Genomic DNA, 20,695 nt, shown 5'->3' with positions numbered 1-20,695 from the left:
CCTCAGGTAAATACAAGTTTACATTAAAGTTTCAGTATCTGAGGCCCACTTTACATGTAGTATTCTCAGTGTTTTATTTAACAATATCTAAATCTCTCAGTGTGTGCCATAACAATTGTAAAATAAAATAAAATAAAAATCCTCTTTAACATTAGCTAAGTTAGTTAGGTTCTGTGGCTAAATATTTCCAGGTACTATATCTTCCATGATAGGTTAAAAGCTGTTGGAAAAACACTAAACCAAAACATATTTCTTTCTCTGAATATTTATTCATACAGAGCTAGTGAGTAAGTCTGTGAATTTAGCGCTTGGATAATCAGCCATTCAAGAGGAGTTAGCTGAGTTCAGGGTTAGTTTAAAGGAAAGGTGCAGTAAGAAGATAGCTATGCATGGTCCCATATGATTGCTTTCCAAAAACAGTAGTGTGCTTCAGTGGATAATCTACATGTGGATTTCTGTAAAACTGCTTTGTGACTATTGTTAAAAGCACTATATAGATAAAAACTGAATTGATCTGAACAGAAGTGAAATCTTAAATTTGAGTTCAAGCAGATATATTTTTTTATTTATGCATTTCCTTTGTCTTCTAACTTCCTAAATTACATGTACGTAAATTGTAGTGTTGCGCACACATTTGAATTTGAGTGTGTGTGTGTGTGTGTGTGTGTGTGTGTGTGTGTGTGTGTGTGTCTTCTCAAGTGATCATTTAGCCCAGAAATGTGTAGGACACCACAGAACAGAGTTGTTGTGCGTGAGACAAAAGCTAGCGCTGAATTCATACCTTCCAGTATGTTGCATCCCCTTAACACTGCTTCCATTCTTTAGTCAGTGTAAGAAAAAGATTGATGGTATGGGCCGGCTTCCAGAAGTACACGTGGATATATATCTCAGCATTCACTCCCCTGAGACTGGAGCCCATTGTCGCGTTGTTCTGCGGTGAACAGAAGGCCGGCAAGCTATATATGAATACGCACTCATTTTCGTACACAATTTTTGAGAGGTGGTGATGGCAAGAACAAAGCATTGAGTTGTGCCCTTTCTATATCTTGCTATGTTTCATACACACACATACACATACACAGACCCACACACCACATAACACATACATACAAACCATCTCTTGGTCCATTGTTGCTCTCTGAGCATTTGTCAGAGTCTCTGGGCGGAGGGGCTCTTTGTGAGCGTTGGCACAGAGCGGGCATGCCGTGCTGGGGTAATGAGGACGGATGCCCGCGCGTGGGAAGAGCAGCCTGCTTTGTAGCATCTCACAGCACAATACCACGGCTCCTGGAAGCAGGCAAGCCAAGACACAACCGTGCAGCAAATAGATACCCGGGCCAAGAAAGCGACAGTTTGAGGCGAGACAGTTTGTCTCTGAATTAGGCCCTAATGAGTGCACTTCTTCTGTTTCCCCAGCCAGGGTTTATATAAAGGGAAGGTGTGCCATCAAGCCTGCCGTGGAAAAGTTGCACCATCTGACAACAATGTAACAAACTGCAATATTGGTCACTGATAAATTTGCACACAATATTTACTGGCGATTATCTACAGTATATTGTTCTATAGTATTTGTACATGGGCATGTTTTAGTATCTTAGTGAAAATAAAATGTCCTGACAAGGATAGAAATATCCAGGGGTGCAACATACTGCAATATTTTTGCATTTTGTTACTAGTATTTTCCCGTCAAGGGTGTTCCCTGCCTTGTGCACCATGCCCCTGGGATAAGCCAGTAAGGATAAGAGATACAGAAAATGGATGGATGAATGGATGGATGTTACTATAGTATTATTTTGGCATATGTATACTTCACTTGAGTACTATTGAAATTGAATACTTGTTACAAATCTCAAAGGTCTATTCTTCTCTTATCCTGTTGATGACTACACACTATATGTCTAAAAGAATTGGAGAAATTTTAATTAAATGTAAATTTTTATTTACATTTCCGTTTTAAGCATCTGATCAAGTTTCAATTCAATTTGACAACTCGTGCTACACAATGTAGTTAGCGCTCTACAGTCCCTCCAGGACTTAGACTAGAAATAAACGCAGAATCAAGCAAACGCTGAAATATTTGGACACAATATTTTTGCCATTTTTTAAATTTACCACAGATTTGGCCCACGATGCATCATGTGACATCATTACAATGCACATTCAGTCAAAGCCCTCTTCGATTCATGTGCGTCGAACATGAGTACAGCTGGAAGGTCTCATTTAACAACAGACATCACTGTGAACGACCGTGCGAAACAATTTTGTATTTTCTGCAAAAAAGCACAAAAACCTCTGCAAGTGGCATCACAAATTTTGAAAAAAGCCACATCAAAATCAAGCATTTTTGGCTACAACAATCACAAAAAAGCTCTATAGCTAAAAACTCTAGTTACATCAGACATGGATAAGCCACTGGAATGCAGTATTGAACTTGAAGATGAGCGCCCCTAGCCCTACCTCAGTAAAATGTTTCAGTGTGTTGGAGTAAGCAAAGAATTAAATGAGATGTCTCCTTTGTCTCACTGGAAGGCATGAACACCACCAAAATTGAAAAAAAAGCGTGCTGATAATTTGCCAACTTTATCTGCCTATATTTATTTAATTAACCTGTTTTCTTTACTAGTGCCAGGTTAGACTAGCATCGATTCCAGGAGCTAACATAATTGTTAAGTCAAATTCTAGCTAATTTCTAGCTAACTCCGGCTATTTCCAGGATATTTTACTTCTAATTAATTCATTAACAAACATGACACTAGTCATGCATATGAGTAGAGATTGAATGATGTTTTCAGGTAAAATGGCACAGTTGATTATAACGGTTTTGGGTAAGTAATGAATTATTTTTCACATGAAAACATGACAATTTCTTCAGTTATTGAATGGGGGCATGTTGGCTTAGTGGTTAACACGTTTGCCTCGCACCTCCGGGGTTGGGGGTTCGGATTCTACCTCCACCCTTTTTGTGCAGAGTTTGCATGTTCTCTAGGTTCTCCGGTTTACTCCCCCAGTCCAAAGACATGCGTTGTAGGTTGATTGGCATTTCAAAATTGTCCGTACTGTGTGAAAGTGTGTGCGATTGTGCCCTGCGATCCAGGCTGTCCCCCACCTTGTGCCCCAATTCCCTGGGATAGGCTCCAGGCTCCCTGCGACCCTGTGTAGGATAAGCGGTACAGAGAATGGATGGATGGATGCCTACTGAACGATTATGCATTAGCATTAATAAACTGCATTAATAATTATGTTAATACAAGGTCCTCACAAGGATAGTATGACAAATCTATGTGTGTGGATGTAGATAAGGAGATATAGGACTATACAATAGTACAATAATTGTTAATTCAATAATAGGTAATATCACTCCACAAATAATACAAACGAATTAAGGCTATTATCAGTCACTCAGTAAAAACTGTTTCATTTGTTTGTTTATGCACATAAGGCAGAATTTACTGAACCCACGGTGCGATGAATAGCAATTAGGAAGAAAAAAAGATAACAACCAAAGCTGGGTAAGCTATCCATTAAAGTCAGATTGTAAGACAGACATTTCTTTAGCCCTGTCTGACTCTGTGTTTGGGTTTTTTCCCCTCACAATGTTTCAGCATGAGAAATAATTAGAAATGTCTTGAAAACTGATGAATATGATGTGCTTTGGTTTGCAGTGCTGCACATCCATATTGTAGTTTAATGGATGTGTGAGTGATGTGTCAAACTGGGATTGCTGACCTCACAGCTCCAGGGTCCCTGGTTCAATCCTGAGCTTTATCTGGAGTTTCATGTTCTCCTCATGTCCAGTCAGGTTTCAGGTTCTACACTTTCTTTACACCTCACAATAACATGCCTGTGGGTGGACTGGTGACTCGAAATTTCCCCTAGGTGTGTATGAGTGTATGAATGTGTGTGCATGTGATGGACTGGCATCCGATTCAGGGTGTATTATGCTCTCCATCTCACTCCCAGTGTTCCCAGGATAGACTAGAATGAATGATTCTCCTCTCAGGAGTGTATCCAAGTGTACTCTGTATCGGCAAAACAGACACTTCTGCATGTTCAATCAGAATAAGATTAATTCTGCCCTCGCTTGAGGCACAGAACTTCTAATTTACACCTAAGCCACAATAGATTGTTTAATAGATCGACATCCTGTTTAGAATGTTTAAGTCCTGAATGATTTATTGCCAAAAGATTGCATTAATATTTATTGTTTTGGCATCCACCAACCGTGTTAACTCACAGACCGTAGTGATTGGACAGACCATCCAGTCGTGATGAGTGATTTCATGTCACTTCTAAAATATTGACTATTGTAGTGAAGCTGATGGCCAATAAAGATACAGATACAGATACCCAATTGAAATTAAATTACAATCACTTACTAAAATGGTATACCACAGGAGGCACATCATAAACAATATACTACTGCGCTAAGTAGTGTATAAAATAGAAGCTACATATCAAACATTATTTCCCCCAGAGTCTACGTCCCAAACTGCTTACTTACATACTACATACTGTGCTAAAATATTACATCATAGGGGGGTCTCAAACTGCATTCCTCATTATTAAATAGCATGTATTCTAGTACACTAGAGCACCCTAAAAAGTGCACCAGTACAGGATACTTATGCACAATAACCATCAACTTTATTATTATCATTATTGAAGATGCTTTTTTGTTCAGCATGGTTGTAAAGAGTGGTTATTTTAGTTCCTGTCACCTCGAAAACAGTCTGGCCATTCTCCTGCCACATTCTGCTGCAACATGATTGCCTGATTGTATAATTGCATAAATATGTAGGTGTATAGGTGTTCCCAATAAAGTGGACAGTTAATGTATACTTTATACTATTATTATATTAAATAACATGACACAGGAGGTACTTTGCTACCACAGCCATGTCCCAAAATGCATAATTACATAATTATAATAATAATAGTGTCAAAATACTACCTCTCCACATTGTTCTGTACTGTTAGCATGTGAAAATAAAGGCATATGCCTCTCTATGTCTCAAACTGCATGCTAAAATGGTATTCTACTATGCTAAATAACGTCACATTAGTATGCTACTATCACTAGAGGATAGGTATCAAACCTCACAGATTCATATTAAGTAATACAGTTGAGGTAATATGTTTACATGCGCTTGATTCTTAATACTGTGTGGTGTGTCCTGAATGATCAATGAATGTTTTTATGTTTTGTGATAGTTGTTCATGAGTCCCTTGTTTGTCCTGAGCTTTGAAACTGCCCACTGTTCTTCAGAATAATCCTCCAGGTCCTGCACATTCTTTGGTTTTCTGCCATCTTCTACATATTTGACCCCTTTCCTTTTAACAGTGCTTATATGATGTTGAGATCCGTCTTTTCACACTGAAGACAACTGAGGGACTCGGACACAACTATTACAAAAGGTGCAAACATTCACTGATACTCAAGAAGGCAACACGATACATTAAGAGCCAGGGGGATGTAAACTTTTGAACAGGATGATTGGTGTCAATATTTATTGGACTATTTGTAAACATCTGTTATGTGAAATAGCTTATTCAGGGTAGTACTAAACAAAAAACAAAATGCACATAAAAAAAAATGTTTTAGCATTTTCTGCAAGGCGTATGTAAACTTATGACCTCAGCTATAAGGGTGTAAACCTCAGGCATGAACATGATAGTATTTTGATTCATAATGCAAAGAAATGGTATTTGATGATGCCACTAAATCTGCTATTATACAATATAATACCATATGGTACAATTTTGATTCATAAGGCAACAATACTTTTTTGACGACACCACTATATCTGACACAACATGATACAACTTAGACTCATAAGGCAACGATTTGATATTTAATGATATCACTGAATCGTCTACTATACACTACGACTTTGAGTCATAAGGCAATGAGTTGATATCTGATGATACCACTGAAACAATAATTCAATATTTGACAATATCACTGGAGATACGAGATGACACAATATGATTTTGATTAATAAGGCCACAGTTCGATATTTTGCCATACCACTGAATCTTCCACGATACAATTTCAGTTCTTAAGGCAACTGTTCAAAATTTGACCGCTTCACTGAATCTGATATGATATGATTTCGATCCTGAAGGCAATGTTTCGGTATTTGATGATGTCACTGAATCGCCTGCATTACAATGCGATTTCAATTCATAAGGAAATATTTGATATTTGACAGCATCATGGAATCTGTTATGGTGTGATTTCAATCCTTAAGGCAATATTTGATATATGATGATGTCACGGAATCTTCTATGATGTAATGTGGTACAATTTTGATCCATAAGGAAACGACTCTAAATTTGGCGATCCCACTAACCTGCTATGATCTGATACAAGTTCGATTCATTCAAGGCAGTGATCCGATATTTCACGATATCACCCAACCTGCTATGATACGTTGCGTTACATGGTTTTGATTCACAAGGCAATGATTTGATATCTGACAATATTGCTGAATCTGCTACTACACAATTTTGATTCATATGGCAGCGCTTTAGGATTTTACCCCTGAATTTGCTACGATGTGATATACAATCTAAATACAATTTAGATTTAGTATCCTCCGATCGATATTCAATTCAGTTCAATTCAATATTATTTCTATAGCGCTTTTTACAATAGACATTGTCTCAAAGCAGCTTTACAGAAACATATAAACACAGTATTCAAATTTTAAAAGTGTGAATTTATCCCAATTGAGCAAGCCAGTGGCGACAGTGGCATTGAAAAACTCCCTAAGATATTATCTGAGCAACTTTGTTCAGAATCTGGTATTAACCCTGCAGTTAATTTGTGAATGATGACATAGAGAAGGACTGTTTTGAATATCAGATCAGCTTGCTAGTCTGTTTACACATCAGTTTAGATATGTGGATTTGTTTTCATTTTTACACACCAGTTCTCTGCCCCATTTTTGTGGATAATAATCAATTTATAAATAATAATAATCGATTTATAGTCAATAACAATCGATTTATAATGGATAATAATCGATTTATAGTAGCTAATAATCTATTTAGACTAATAATCTATTTATAGGCAACAACAATTGATTTATAATGCATAAGAATCGATTTAAAGTGGATAATAATCGATTTATAGCCAATAAAACGTATACATATCATCAGTAATAATCGATTTATAGTCAATAACAATTGATTTATAATGGATAATAATCGATTTATAGTCAATAACAATTGATTTACAATGGATAATAATTGATTTATAGTGGATAATAATCGATGTACAGTCAATAACAATCTATTTATAAAGGACAATAATTGATTTATAGCCAATAAAAACCGATTTATAGTCAATAATAATCTATTTATAATGGATAAAAATGATTTATAGTCAATAGTTAATTAATAATGGATAATAATCGATGTATAGTCATTACAAATCTATTTATAGTCAATAATTATCGATTTATAATGGATAATCAATTTATAGTCACTAATAATCGATTTATAAGAGCAGGGACCCCGTGTGTCAGGCAGGACCCGTGACTGACACACACACACGATCAGCTCACCTACACATCCTGTCTGACACACACACACACACACACATACACGCGCGCGCGCGCCGCGTGCAGCTGGGCGTCAAGCTTCACTCGCCTTTCCCCTCATAAAGCGCGCGCTGCTTCTGTTCGTTCCTCTCAGCGCGGACAAGTCGAAGCTTCAACCTTGCGCGCGCTTGCTCTCTCTCTCTCTCTCTCTCTCTCTCTTTCTCTCTCTGCGCCCGTGTGTAAAAAGACAGCGAGTGTGCAAGTGTGTGTGTGTGTGTGTGTGTGAGAGAGAGAGAGAAAAAGGAAACGCCCGGACTGAGAGATGCTAAAGGAATGTGCAGTAGAGCTGAATGAGTAAAGAGCACACACACACAGCATGGAGAAACGGAAAGGTAAGCGCACCGGGCTGATTAGAGCTAGCGCGAGACAACAGGCTGAGCTTTAACTATAGTGTCCCTCTGTAGCGCGCGAGAGAGATAGAAAGAGAGAGGGATAGAGAGGCGTGGAGAACGCGGTGGTTACCTTTCATCATGTTTTACTGGGGGAAAAAACTTGCAATATTGCCATATGATAGCATTTTACACGTTTCAATTAATAATTGATGTTTGTGCATGCGCATTTTCCTTCTTGCAAAGTGCGTCAAAAATGATAAGATCGGATGTCGTGAGTGTTCTATTGCTCATAATACTGCATCTGGTGTGTGTGTGTATGTGTGTGTGTGTGTGTGTGTGAGAGAGAGAGAGAGAGAGAGAGAGAGAGTGATAAATGCAGTTGTATGGTCATGTCTGATTTGTGAATCCATCCTCTACAAGTTGAGTCCGGGTGTGTCTGAGGAACAAACCTGAGCTGAAATGATTGTGTGATTGTGGCAGAAGAGCCTCCCAGATGTGAAGTTTACTTACTACGTCTTGATTGCAATCAAAGTTTAGAATCTACAACTGTAATTACACACAACACTGCCGAGGCATAATGAACATGTTCTTCATTTTACGCACAACATTTCTGCTACCTACAGATTATACAGTCCTCTTTATTATTGCTGTTCTCTCTTGCCAAATTAGAAGAAAAAAAAAAAGTGTGTCTCATTATCTTTGTTTGTGTTGACTCTTTTGTGATTTATTTATTTTATTTCTTTCTTTAATTCTTTTTGGATTAATTTCAGAGATCATTCAGAGCTGTGGTCCTGAGGCTTGGTAATGGCATTGTGTTTGTGTGTGGTAGCCTTCAGCTTTCAGGGACACTGTCATCTTTCCCTTCTCTCCCCATCTCCCGCTCTCCATACCTCTCTCCCACCCCTGTCATGCTCGGTGCCGTCGATTGGAGGCGTGTGAGAGATGGCGGCCATTTGCTGCGTTACCCTTCCTCGCTCCTCCGGCTTAATGGCGCATGTCTCCCAGGCCCACTCCATCATCATTAATTGACAATGAGTTGAGGCTGACGTAAGTTCGGGCGCTCTCGGGCTTGCTGGCGGCATTGTGCGAGTTCTCGTCACCCGTCTTTCGTAGATAAAAATCTGCTTCGTGAACCTTGGAGCTAGGAAGAAACGCGCCAACTTTTGCTTTCGAGTCAGGAAACAGAATAGTGTGTTGACACGTTGAGTTTACTCGATGGACATGCACAGAATGTCGTCCGTTATTTCTTTTACTGTTACGCTGTTTTGTATAGATTCAATTTTATGAATTGGCTCCACCTGCGTACCTGGGTTGGGGTCCTTCCTTTAACCACACCTCTTTCTTTCTGGTCCTCATAGCGTATCTAAAGCCTTACAAGTGTTAAAGCCGATTCAGGAACGCTTTATGTGATTTTTAGGGTCTATTGCGTGTCATGCCGATTTGAAGCTTTTGAAAATACGCACGAAACGTCCACATTTATTGACATACAGGAGCATCTCAAGAAATTAGAATATCATGGAGAAGTTTGTTTTTTTTTCCGTAATTTAATTCAAAAAGTGTAACTTTCATATAGTCTAGATTCATTACACGTTAGGTGAAATATTTCAAGCCTTTTTTGTTTTAATTTTGATGATTACGGCTTACAGCTCATGGAAATCAAAAATCCAGTATCTCAAAATAATAGAATAAAGAATGTATAATACAGAAATGTCGCAGTGTTGCATTCCTAGTTTCAAGCCACTCTTGAACCAGAGACAACATCAGAAGCGTCTTACCTGGGCTAAGGAGAAAAAGAACTGGACCGTTGCTCAGTGGTCCAAAGCCCTCTTTTCAGATGAAAATTGAATCATTTGGAAATCAAGGTCCCAGAGTCTGGAGGAAGAGTGGAGAGACACAGAATCCAAGTTGCTTGAAGTTTCCACAGTCAGTGATGATTTGGGGTGTCATGTCATCTGCTGGTGTTGCTCCAGTGTGTTTTCTCAAGTCGAGAGTCAATGCAGCATCTACCAGGATATTTTAGAGCACTTCATGCTTCCACCTGCTGACAAGCTTTATGGAGATGCAGATTTCCTTTTCCAGCAGGACTTGACCCCTGCCCACAGCACCAAAACTACTAGTAACTGGTTTGCTGACCATGGTATTACTGCGCTTGATTGGCCAGCCAACTCGCCTGACCTGAACCCCATAGAGAATCTATGAGAGACACCAGACCCAAAAATACAGATGAGCTGAAGACTGCTATCAAAGCAACCTGGGCTTCCAGAACACCTCAGCAGTGCCACAGGCTGATCACCTTCATGCCACGCCGCATTGATGCAGTAATTCATGCAGAAGGATTAAAGCCTCGACCAAGTATTGAGTGCATAAATTTTCAGATCAACATGTCTGTATTATAAATTCTTTATTCTAATGTTTTGAGATACTGGATTTTTGGTCATATCTAATCATCAAGATTAAAACAAAAAGTATTTATATTAGACATAAGTATTTCACTTTATGTGTAACGATTCTAGAATATATGAAAGCTCCACTTTTTTAACTAAATTACGGAAAAAAAATTACTTTTCCACAATATTCTAATTTTTTGAGATGCACCTGTACAAACTAAAGAATTAATTTCTGCTCCTAATTCCCCAACAAGTCCTTATTTATTAATGAAAGCAAGGTCAGTGCTACATTACAGTCTCCATATTTTCGTGAATGTATAGCGTTGTCTGGTGTTTGCCTGTTCGTCATTGTGATGCAAATACGCTTTCAAAAATAACACCAATTACGAATCTTTCCGAATCCTTTATCTGCAGAACAAAACATTCAGTCCGTGAGAATAATTCCTAAATTTGTCTTCTAAGCCGCCCGATTGTTTGTGCCTGTTCTTTCAGTGTATTACGTCAAACACTTTTTTTTCTTTCTTTTTCTTTTGGGTGATGCTCCAGCGACAGTGCCGTATTGTTGTTATTGTTGTTGTTTTTTTTAGAACATAAAACATTTGCATCTGAAGTTCTCAACATGTGAACAATTGACCCGCGTATGTGAAGTGTGTGCAGTATTATAGTGCGGGATGATTACATGAGCCGTTGGACTGTATCACATCACAGTTCACATCACGTATCTGTTTGTGTGTTAATGTGTTAACGTGTGTATGCATGCGTGCTCCCCAGCTGAACAGGAGTTGCATCACTCACAGAGCTGTGACTCTGCAGGGGGAGCTGTGCTCAACAACAGCGCGCCGAGTTCTCCTCGGGGTCAGATGATGCAAAGCCGTGGCACGTTTGCCTCAGTGCAGTGTTCCAGAGGGCCGAGCACGGGCCCGGTGTCAGCCGTCAGAGCCCCCGCGCAAGCCTCACGCTGCCCTAATGACCAGAGACACTCTCCCCAGGGCTCCCACACACACTCCTGTCACACACGTCAGCTCTGACTGACATCTGCCTCCCAGCTCCGGCGCCCAGACCTACCAGAATTCTGCTAAATTAGCCAGAGCTGATTTTAATAATTCATTGTTTAAGACAGAGTTGGTTTGTTTGTGCGGTTCAGTCCAGGTGTGTGTGTGTGTGTGTGTGTGTGTGTGTGTGTGTGTGTGTGTTGCCACCTGTATCTCCACACTGATATCACTCGTATATAATATGTCATTCCTATTGCATGATGGATACCCTTACTGTATATACACATCTGTACAGTTAAAGACTGGAGAAAAAAGACCGGGCGATGTTTTTCAAACAAAGTCCAACGTTTTGTGCATTCTGAGATGCTTTTCTGCTCACCACGATTATAAAGAGGAATTATTTGAGTTGCTTTTCGGCTCGATGCGTTCTAGCCATTCACCTCTTGTGCGTAAAAATTTTATGAGAACAGCGGTTTCTGAAATACTGAAAATCGCACCAACAAAGTATAGTGAAAGTGACTGAGATCAGTGACTTGACCTTTATCTGCATGATTTTATGCATCATGCTGCTGCTGCCACATGATTGGCGACTTAAATGTACAGGTGTTCCTAATGAAGTGAATGCTAGTAAGTAGAAGCTGCTAGTAACACGAGGCCATTTGGCTGCTGTACCGCTCTTCTTTCCCTGCACTCTGCAAAAGAAATTATTCTCTGTAGATTTAATGTAAACATAACCTTTAAAACGTTTAGACAGTTGTTGTTTTTTTTAAAGCAAAGCACTGGTTGCGCCGTACATTCTTTCACTGCCTCTGTTTCAGTGACTGCCATTTTTAACTAACATTTGTTTGCACACTCTTGAGCTGTAAGAGAATAGACTAGCACTCTGGTGGACCTTTCATACTGAACTTTTGCGTTGGTTTATTTTATTTGTCCTTCCAACCTAATTTTGTCAGTAGGTTAATTTGAAGTGGTTGTTGTTGTGTTGTAGAGGTGCTTCACATTCTTGGAACTTAAAGCAGAGAATAAACGCATGTGTCAAGTTTCTTTTGTTGTTGTTTTTGACTTTTTTTTTGTTCTCTTTTTTCTTCTTGTTTTTTTCTTTCAAATAAGCCATGTTGACACTTAAAGCAGTCCGTAGAAACGAACACAAAATCAAGCTAACTCTGCAATATTCGGAGGAGCTTGCAATTTTTCAAAATGAAAAAAATATTTTCTGCAGATTTGGGCCAAGACACATCATGTGACGTCATCGCAACGCGCATTCAGTCAAAGCCCTCCTCGATTCACGTGCGTCGAACATGAGTCAAACATGAGTCTGATTTATCAGTAAACATCACTGCAAAATCAAGCATTTTTGGCCACAACAATCACAAAAAAAACCCCTTAAAATCACAAAAAAACCCACAAACTTCAAAATCTTGTATGGACTGTTGAAGCCTCGATTTCAAAATCTTTTTAGCTGTATAATCTGTTACATGTAAACATGCTGCTTTGCAACATCTGCTGCCACTCTTCACACGTTCATAGCTTTATAATACACAGCTAGTGTTGTGTCCGAGTCCACCTTTTTCGACTCGAGTTCGAGTCGAGATCAAGTCCTTAACCAATCAAGTCCAAGTCAAAAAGGGGTCGAGTTGGACTCAAGTCTGAGTCCTTGATGACCGAGTCCGAGTCGAGTCTGGCCGAGTCCATAAAGTAATTAAATTGAAATTTTATTTTAAACCAATGGCAACATAAATGTAACAAAAAATACCACTGTTACATCTTGCCATGGACATTTAATCTTTTTATTTCATGTCATCAGCACCTCAACTAGTTTCCTATCAAAAAATGGTACATGTATCCAAAAAAGGGATATAGAAGTACATGTAAAACTTTTATTATATTACAAGTGTATGAAAATACAAATGAAGCGGTTTTTTTTGTTGTGTCACACTTTATTGTGTCCTACAGTTTGAGTTGACATTTCAATTATTTGATGCGTCTCCCCCACACTTATATAGGCTGAGAGAGAGAGAGTACAGAGTAGAGTTACATTTAGCAGCATGTCATAATAACAAGCTTCATGCTTTATTACTGCTTTTAATCTGTCTATGAACACAGCTCTGTTCTTGTAACAATTTTTTATTTTAATTCTTAAAATGAAAAAAAAAAATCCCTATCAGCCGAGTTTATGATATTTGCTACATTAAGACTGGAATCAGCAAATGCTAATGTTTAGGGGCGGGCGATATGACTACAATCTTATTTCTCAGGTAGGTCTATCAGTAGTGTTCAAGTAAGAAATACTACGGAAATTGAATGAAGCAATTAAATGTCAAATAAAATAGACTTCACTGTGTGCCGTATACACAGTGTCTTTTGTTGTTTGATGAACATTAAAGGAGGACGCACGGTGGCTTAGTGGTTAGTACGTTCGCCTCACACCTCCAGGGTCCGGGGCTCGATTCCCACCGTGGCCCTGTGTGTGGGGAGTTTGCATGTTCTCCCCGTGCTGCAGGGGCTTCCTCCGGGTACTCCGGTTTCCTCCCCCAGTCCAAAGACATGCATGGTAGGCTGATTGGCGTGTTTAAAGTGTCCGTAGTGCATGAATGGGTGTGTGAGTGTGTATGTGATTGTGCCCTGCGATGGATTGGCACCCTGTCTAGGGTGTACCCCGCCTTGTGCCCGATGCTCCCTGGGATAGGCTCCGGGTTTCTCCGTGACCCTGAAAAGGATAAGTGGTATGGATGGATGGATGAACATTAATGACACAGACAGCAGCAGGTTTATTAGACTGATGTCACTTTAAGACCTAATGCACAGATCCAATATAGTGTATTGACACACCTCCAATTTTTTTCCCAACTGTTTACATTCACTTAAGACATAACCGACTGTGTTTGCATGAATACTCGGCAAGACCTGCATTGTGGCATGATGCGCGTGTATTTATTTGACCGTCCAAGCGTAATAAAGTACTAAAGAGAACTCATTTAGGTAATCGCACAACAAGGCGGCATTCTGTGCATGTTCATTCATAATTGTGCTCGAGTCCAGGATCGTGTACCCCAACTCTATATACAGCAACCATCAAACACTATAAAACATGCCGTTGTTGACCAGAACTAAATGGAACAACAATCTTTTTTCTTTGGCAACGTTTCTTTGTCATTTTTTTGTCCATTTCCACCACTGACTTATGTGTTCTTAAAAAGTCAATTAATACCATGATACCATGGAACTGTGATATTTTTCAACTAGGTTATCACACCGTGGAAATTTCTTCAAACCCCCAGAATGTAACAAATTGCTAATAATCATGTCCTGTGACTCGTAAACTCATTAACACTGGGACTTGAAATACTGAAATACAACTCTGTGTGTGTGTGTGTGTGTGTGTGAGACCCATTTCAAAGCCTGTAAAATTTTTACAATTCAGGCTTTCAGATTAGGAATGTCTGTCTGTGATACGCCGCAAAATAAACCGCTGTGGAGAAAAACGGCGTGTTCCTTGTTATCAGCTATAATAAGGGAAGAGAGGCTAATAAGTCGTCGAGTTGTGGCGGTGATTTCGCTGAGAGAATACTGATTGGAGGAATTGAGTGTTGTTATGCAAAGGGTGTGTTCTTATTGGCTCAAAGATGGAGGAGGATGGGGGAATGCAAAAGAGAGAGAGAGAAGGGAGGTTGGTTTTGAAGAAGAAAAACATGAAATAAAAAAAGTAGGACACATTTTGACATAAAAATAGTGAATGTTCAGTGTATGAGCTTCAAAGGCTTCGGCTCGAGGACGAGGTAATTCACATTCAGGCGTGTGTTAAGAGCTATCAGTTGATGACAGCAGCCATAAGTGGTGCTTTGTGTAATTGAGAGCAGAGTCAGCGATTCATAAGCAGCCGTCTTTTTTTTTTTACGCTGAACCTCTGCTGATTGACTGATAAGTCATGATATTGATATTGAGTTAAACAGCGCTGATTTCATTTCTGCTGATCTGGTTTGATCTCGTATCTGAGTAGAGATTTTTTTTTTTCAGGAATTCAGGCATACTTTCCCTTAGCCAAAGCTGTAACTCACTTTATATAATAATACCCATTCTGCTTTCGTTGCGTAAGCACTGTTTGTGACTCAGTGGTATTCAGGCCCCAAAACTGTTGTAGATTTTTTTCCAAAAATAGCAGGTTTCTTATGCAGCAAATTAGCCGTGGGGCCTATAAAACCAGGAGGTCAAATCTTTTCAATTCCAGTGTCATGCTACATTATGGCTGACAGCCACGTCATGCTGGAGCATAACACGTGAATTATAAAAGCCAACCACTGAAAAAACAATGTGTGTGGGTGTTATTTTAAAGCCTGGGTTGTGTATTCTCTGAGAGAGAAAAAACTATTATAAAAACCTTATTTTTAGGGCTGCAACAACTAATCGATAATAATCTATAATTAAAATAATCGACAACGAATTTCATTATGGATTAGTTGGGTCTGTGACGTCACTGTGGATGAGTACCACCCCCCACCCACCCCCACATTACTTCACATCACAACACTGAAAAACAATTCCATGATTAAAACTAGGGCTGCAACTAACATTTATTTTGATAATCTATTAATCTGTCGATTATTTCTTTGATTAATCGATTAGTTTGGATTAACCGGCCAATTTTTATTTTCTTACATTTTCTGCAAATTGAAGGCTATGAAAAAGGTATTAAATGTATCTATATGGACTATGCTATACACTGTGCGAAGGATAAAAAAAAAATTAACATTATATTTTGTAAACAAAAAACCCAATGGATTGTGCATAAGCTTTAAAGCAGAAATTAAGTCACTATATTAAAAATGCTAAAAAAAAAAAAAAAAAAAAAAAGAAAGAAAAAGAAAAGCACTAACTAAGTGTTAACTGGTGAGAGGTTGAATGTTCTGCAGTAACATGTTTCTTTATTCTGTAACTGTACGACACTTCTTACATTTCTGTACAATTACATGTTCTAACCCCGTTACAGTTACTGCGCTCATAAAACACTGTTACTTTAGTTTCTAAATATAGCATCAAACATGTCTGATCAAAATGAATATTTTAGTCAGAGTTATTGCGCTTCCTTTCTACTGCACGCTGTTTGACGTGTATGCGTGGACTCGCACTCATTCAGTGACGTGTAACGGAGACTCGCTCGCTGTCAGGATGAGTCTTTATGTAAAATGGAAATACTGGTGTGAATTTCTAACATTTACAGATAAGGATATAAAGGTAAACATGTCATTTCTGTGCTGAAGAAAACACATCTGGAACACATTAAACAGCACACTTATCTGTCACAGCATCTGACACGACAAGCCACGTTAATACACTTACGAGTTTGTTTGAAGCGCTTAATATAAAGTCTTTGTCAGTTCTCAAAGCTCAGACTATAGTAAGTAAACAGTAATAATAGAGAGTGCGAGGCGGCTGACCTGAATAAGCAGTAGAGCACTATCAGAGAGCATGGTCATTAAAAAGGAGCACAAGGTGCTTTGGATTGTACACACACAAAAATATTTCCGAGTGTGGAGCAGTGAAGTGAGTGTGCAGAGAAACGCATGTGTAGCAATTTAGTACAGCGAGCACTGAGCACTAATGAGACACATGCACTTCCTTTCCCTTCACTTGCTAGTCAATGTATTTAAAGTAAAAGGCCTAATTAAAAAAAAAAAAAAAACAGTTAGTATTCTGACTATTATTATTTTGATCGCTAATAAATAGACTGTTTTTGTGAGGTTTTTTTAAACTACCACATTTCATAGCAATTAGCTGTTTTTAGAAAAATGATTATTATCCATCCATCCATCCATCCATCCATTTTCCATACCATTTATCCTACACAAGGTTGCGGGAGAGCCTGGAGCCTATCCCCAGGGAACAAGGGCACAGGGTGGGGGACACCCTCGAACGAGTGCCAGCCCATTGCAGGGCACAGTCACACTCACACACCCATTCACACACTACGGACCATCTGGAAATGCCAATCAGCCTACAGGGCATGTCTTTGGACTGGGGGTGCAAACCGCTGAAGCACAAGGAAAACATGCAAATTCCATGCCCCCAACCTCAGTGGTGCGAGGCAAACGTGCTAACCATTAAGCCACCATGCCCCCATTATTATTATTATTATTATTATTATTGTTATTATTGTTATTGTTATTATCCCAACTGCCACTCCCTGGTTTAAACATATTAGCAAGGGTTATTTTCCACACAGTTGCTCAGATGATTTTTGTTACCAGTGTAGGCCTAGATCTAGGGTTTCTCTACTAGGATTTCTCAAAAAGACATGCTGTCTTTTTTTATGTATTTTGTGATGTTTCTTTATGCATTTGGCCTTAAAATGTGCAACATATTTTAGTCTTTTGCACCTTTGAGAGTAATGCTTTGAATCTGAGAATCACAGAAAATTAAGAACAACTCATAGGTCCTTGAAAATGACTGGAAGAACAGAGTTCGTTAAAAGCCTATTAACGAGTGAGTGAGGAGAAAGCCGAAGGAAATGGCCAAAGAGAGAAGAAATGTGAAAAGGTGGGGCAGGACACATGGGCTGAGGCAGATGAAGAGATGAAAGGCGAAGAGATGTAACAGATTTCCATCCAAATTTTCTTGACGTGGCCTGCTGATGAGTTTTCAATCACCGCGTGCGATTTTCAGGGCAGCTCAGCCCTCGCTCGTCGGCACTTGACATCATTTAAGCGTCCGACATGGGTTGATTTGCGGTTTAGCTGTCAATCAATATCAAGCTAGCCCGGTTTTGTTTGATGAGTGGTTAAGGCCGCAGTGAGACGTGTGCTTTTGTTGATGGCTATTGATTATGTTAAAATGCTGCGTCGGTGTGTTTTTGGTGTAATAGATTTCGTTGATTTGAGTCTGGAAACACAAAAATTGCCTCGTTTAACAAGGGATGTTTTCAGGGACAGACCTAATCTAGATCATGTGATCTGGCTGAAATTGCATTCTGTGTGTTATTCAGGTTGTGCAGTTCTGTCTGTATTTTAGTATGAAATGTAGATACTAGCGGATGTCAAGGGCTTAATAATAAACGCTAAATCCTTTGCTGAATCTCTCGATTCGAGACTGTCTGCTTTCAGGATCCTGCCAGAGCTCGTCTACGCCAAAGTCTCTCTCGCTCGGTCTCTCTCTCCCGCATTTGCTTGGTATTTTGGCAGACTTTGTCATGATAAATCTCTGCAAATGTCACAGACCAAGCGGACTGTATGTACACAGGCACAACAGGACACACAGAGCGGAGAAAGTGAGCAGAGCGGTCATGGAGTAGCTGATGGAATGAAGGAGGTGAGAAAATAGACGGTTAGAGGACACGTAAGTGCTGAGATGTGGATAGAGGGAGGAACGATTGATAGATTGAGCAGGAATGAGGAAGGAAGGGAGAAGAACAGGACTCAGAAGTGACAGCAATGATTAGTCTCTGCAGCATAATGATAAATCCTGGCAACTTTTGTTTTCATGAATCATTTTGGATGAAATTTGGAATCAGGAATATTAATACTAGGTCCTTCTATGAATGGAAATTGTCCATTTAACGCGAAGTGATGAGTTACAGCGGCATTATGGGTGTAAGCGAATGGGGTAGAGATTGTTCTAGGATGAAGCTGTGGCACCACGTAGTCAACTAAAACATCTTTAGAAAACCACTGAATACCAAAAGCCGGGTGAAAGCGATGCAGGACAAGTGGAAATATCGTGAATGTAGTCAGCGTGATCTAGTATTACAGTATAAGATTACAGAAAACCAACAGGTTTTGAAACCTATTTCTAGACATTTTTTTTACTCCGTTTTATTTATTTATTTAATTTATTCTTTGTATGTTTGGCACAAGGTATAATAATTGTGACAGCTTATCCAAACTTAATGTGGTTGGTTGCTACAAGTCTACAACATGTATTCGAAAGCTAATATGTAGCTATTCAGTCCAGTGAATTCAGAAAATGTGAATTCAGAAAATGTGAATAAAAAAAGAAACCTGCAATGGAAAAGCCTGAAATTCAAAAAAAAGCCTAAATATAAAAAGGATTCAAAAGAAAATATAGGCTTGGCTGAAGTGGAAAAATCTGTTGATAAAGATGAGATGCAGACTGGTGATGGAAACTGGGTGTTCGAATAAACGAGCATGTAAGGATCGTAAGCGCAATATCTAGATAGAATTAAACATAAATATATGAGCTCAGTCTCGAAGCAAAAATGTTTGCATGCAGCTTATCTGCAGCACCTTGGATACGCTGAGTATAAAAATGTTCTGTCACAAGCTTTTACTTTCACCAACATCATTTAACTAAGCTATCCTCGACCACTACGCTATTTGATTAAGTAAATAAATAATTTGACCTCTATTTTTAAACATTTCCCACTTAGTGCTTTTTTTATGACATATGATTTGACTTACCAGGCTCATGACACTTCTCCTCTCCTCTGCATACGCATGCCACACAGGTCACATGGTAATGCAGTACGGTAACGCAGGTGTTTTCAAAACTCACTGTAGTCTCACTGTAGAAACCTTCCGCATTTTGAAAACACCCGCATCACCATGTGGCTTGCAAGCCTGAAAAGCAATGCTTAAAAACAAGGTAATTGGACCGGACTACTGCAACGCACTACTCCTGAGCCTCCCAGCCAGCTCCATCAAAGCCCTTCAGATGATTCAGAATGCAGCAGCACGCCTTGTTTTCAACCAGCGCAACAGCACGCCTGTCACACCCCCTTTTCGTCTCCCTCCACTGGCTTCCTGTAGCCGCCCGCATCAAATTCAAGGCCTTGATGCACACGTACAAGACGTTGTCTGGAACAGAACCCCCCTACCTCAATACACTCCTTGAGGTTTATGTTCCCTGTCGCAACCTGCAATCAGTTAACGACCGGTAGTGCCTACTCAGCGAAGCACGATATCCCTTTCCAGAACTTAAAAATGACTGTCCCTCAGTGGTGGAATGAACTTCCAACCTCAATCCAGACAGCAGAATCTGTCACTACCTTCAAAAAACAGCTAAAGACCCAGCTCTCCCATGAACACCTAACTAACTCTTAACTTATTATTATTATTATTATTATTATTACTTATTATTACTTATTACTTATTATAAGTAATTAGTAGTTGTTTGGTTGAAGACTGGAAAGTAGTTTGAGTGCTGTCTCTGCGTGTGTGTGTGTGTGTGTGTGTGTTTGCGTGCGTGCTAACACAGGAGATGGGTCCTGGATCAGAGCTCAGTATTCAGCATGCTGCTTATCTGCCAAACACTGATATAGCGTGCTTTTACTCATTCACACACTCACATATCTCCCTTTTAATTTATCTTTAAACTCCAAGGCAGTGAAATCATCTTTCTGAGTGACAAATGGAATGTATGTGTGTATG

At 39.3% G+C, this 20,695-nt stretch overlaps 1 protein-coding gene across 2 annotated transcripts in view; it reads left to right on the top strand.

The window, feature by feature from the left end:
- Positions 1–20,695, top strand: part of tenm2b (teneurin transmembrane protein 2b) — a 345,071-nt gene that overhangs the window by 205,219 nt on the left and 119,157 nt on the right. Inside the window, exon 1 of one of the 2 annotated variants that reach the window (XM_017493325.3) lies at positions 7,693–7,939. The exons of the other annotated variant lie outside the window; for it this stretch is intronic. Within the exon in view, the coding sequence (XP_017348814.1) occupies positions 7,924–7,939 (16 nt within the window). The 5' untranslated portion in view covers positions 7,693–7,923. Of the gene's footprint in view, positions 1–7,692; positions 7,940–20,695 lie in introns of those variants that run through there. 2 annotated transcript variants of the gene reach the window in all.

Source organism: Ictalurus punctatus, chromosome 18 (assembly GCF_001660625.3).
Source record: "Ictalurus punctatus breed USDA103 chromosome 18, Coco_2.0, whole genome shotgun sequence".
In the NCBI taxonomy this organism is placed as follows: domain Eukaryota; kingdom Metazoa; phylum Chordata; class Actinopteri; order Siluriformes; family Ictaluridae; genus Ictalurus; species Ictalurus punctatus.
The sequence above is the reverse complement of the archived record's forward strand: the minus strand, read 5'-3'. Positions and strand labels throughout refer to the sequence as shown.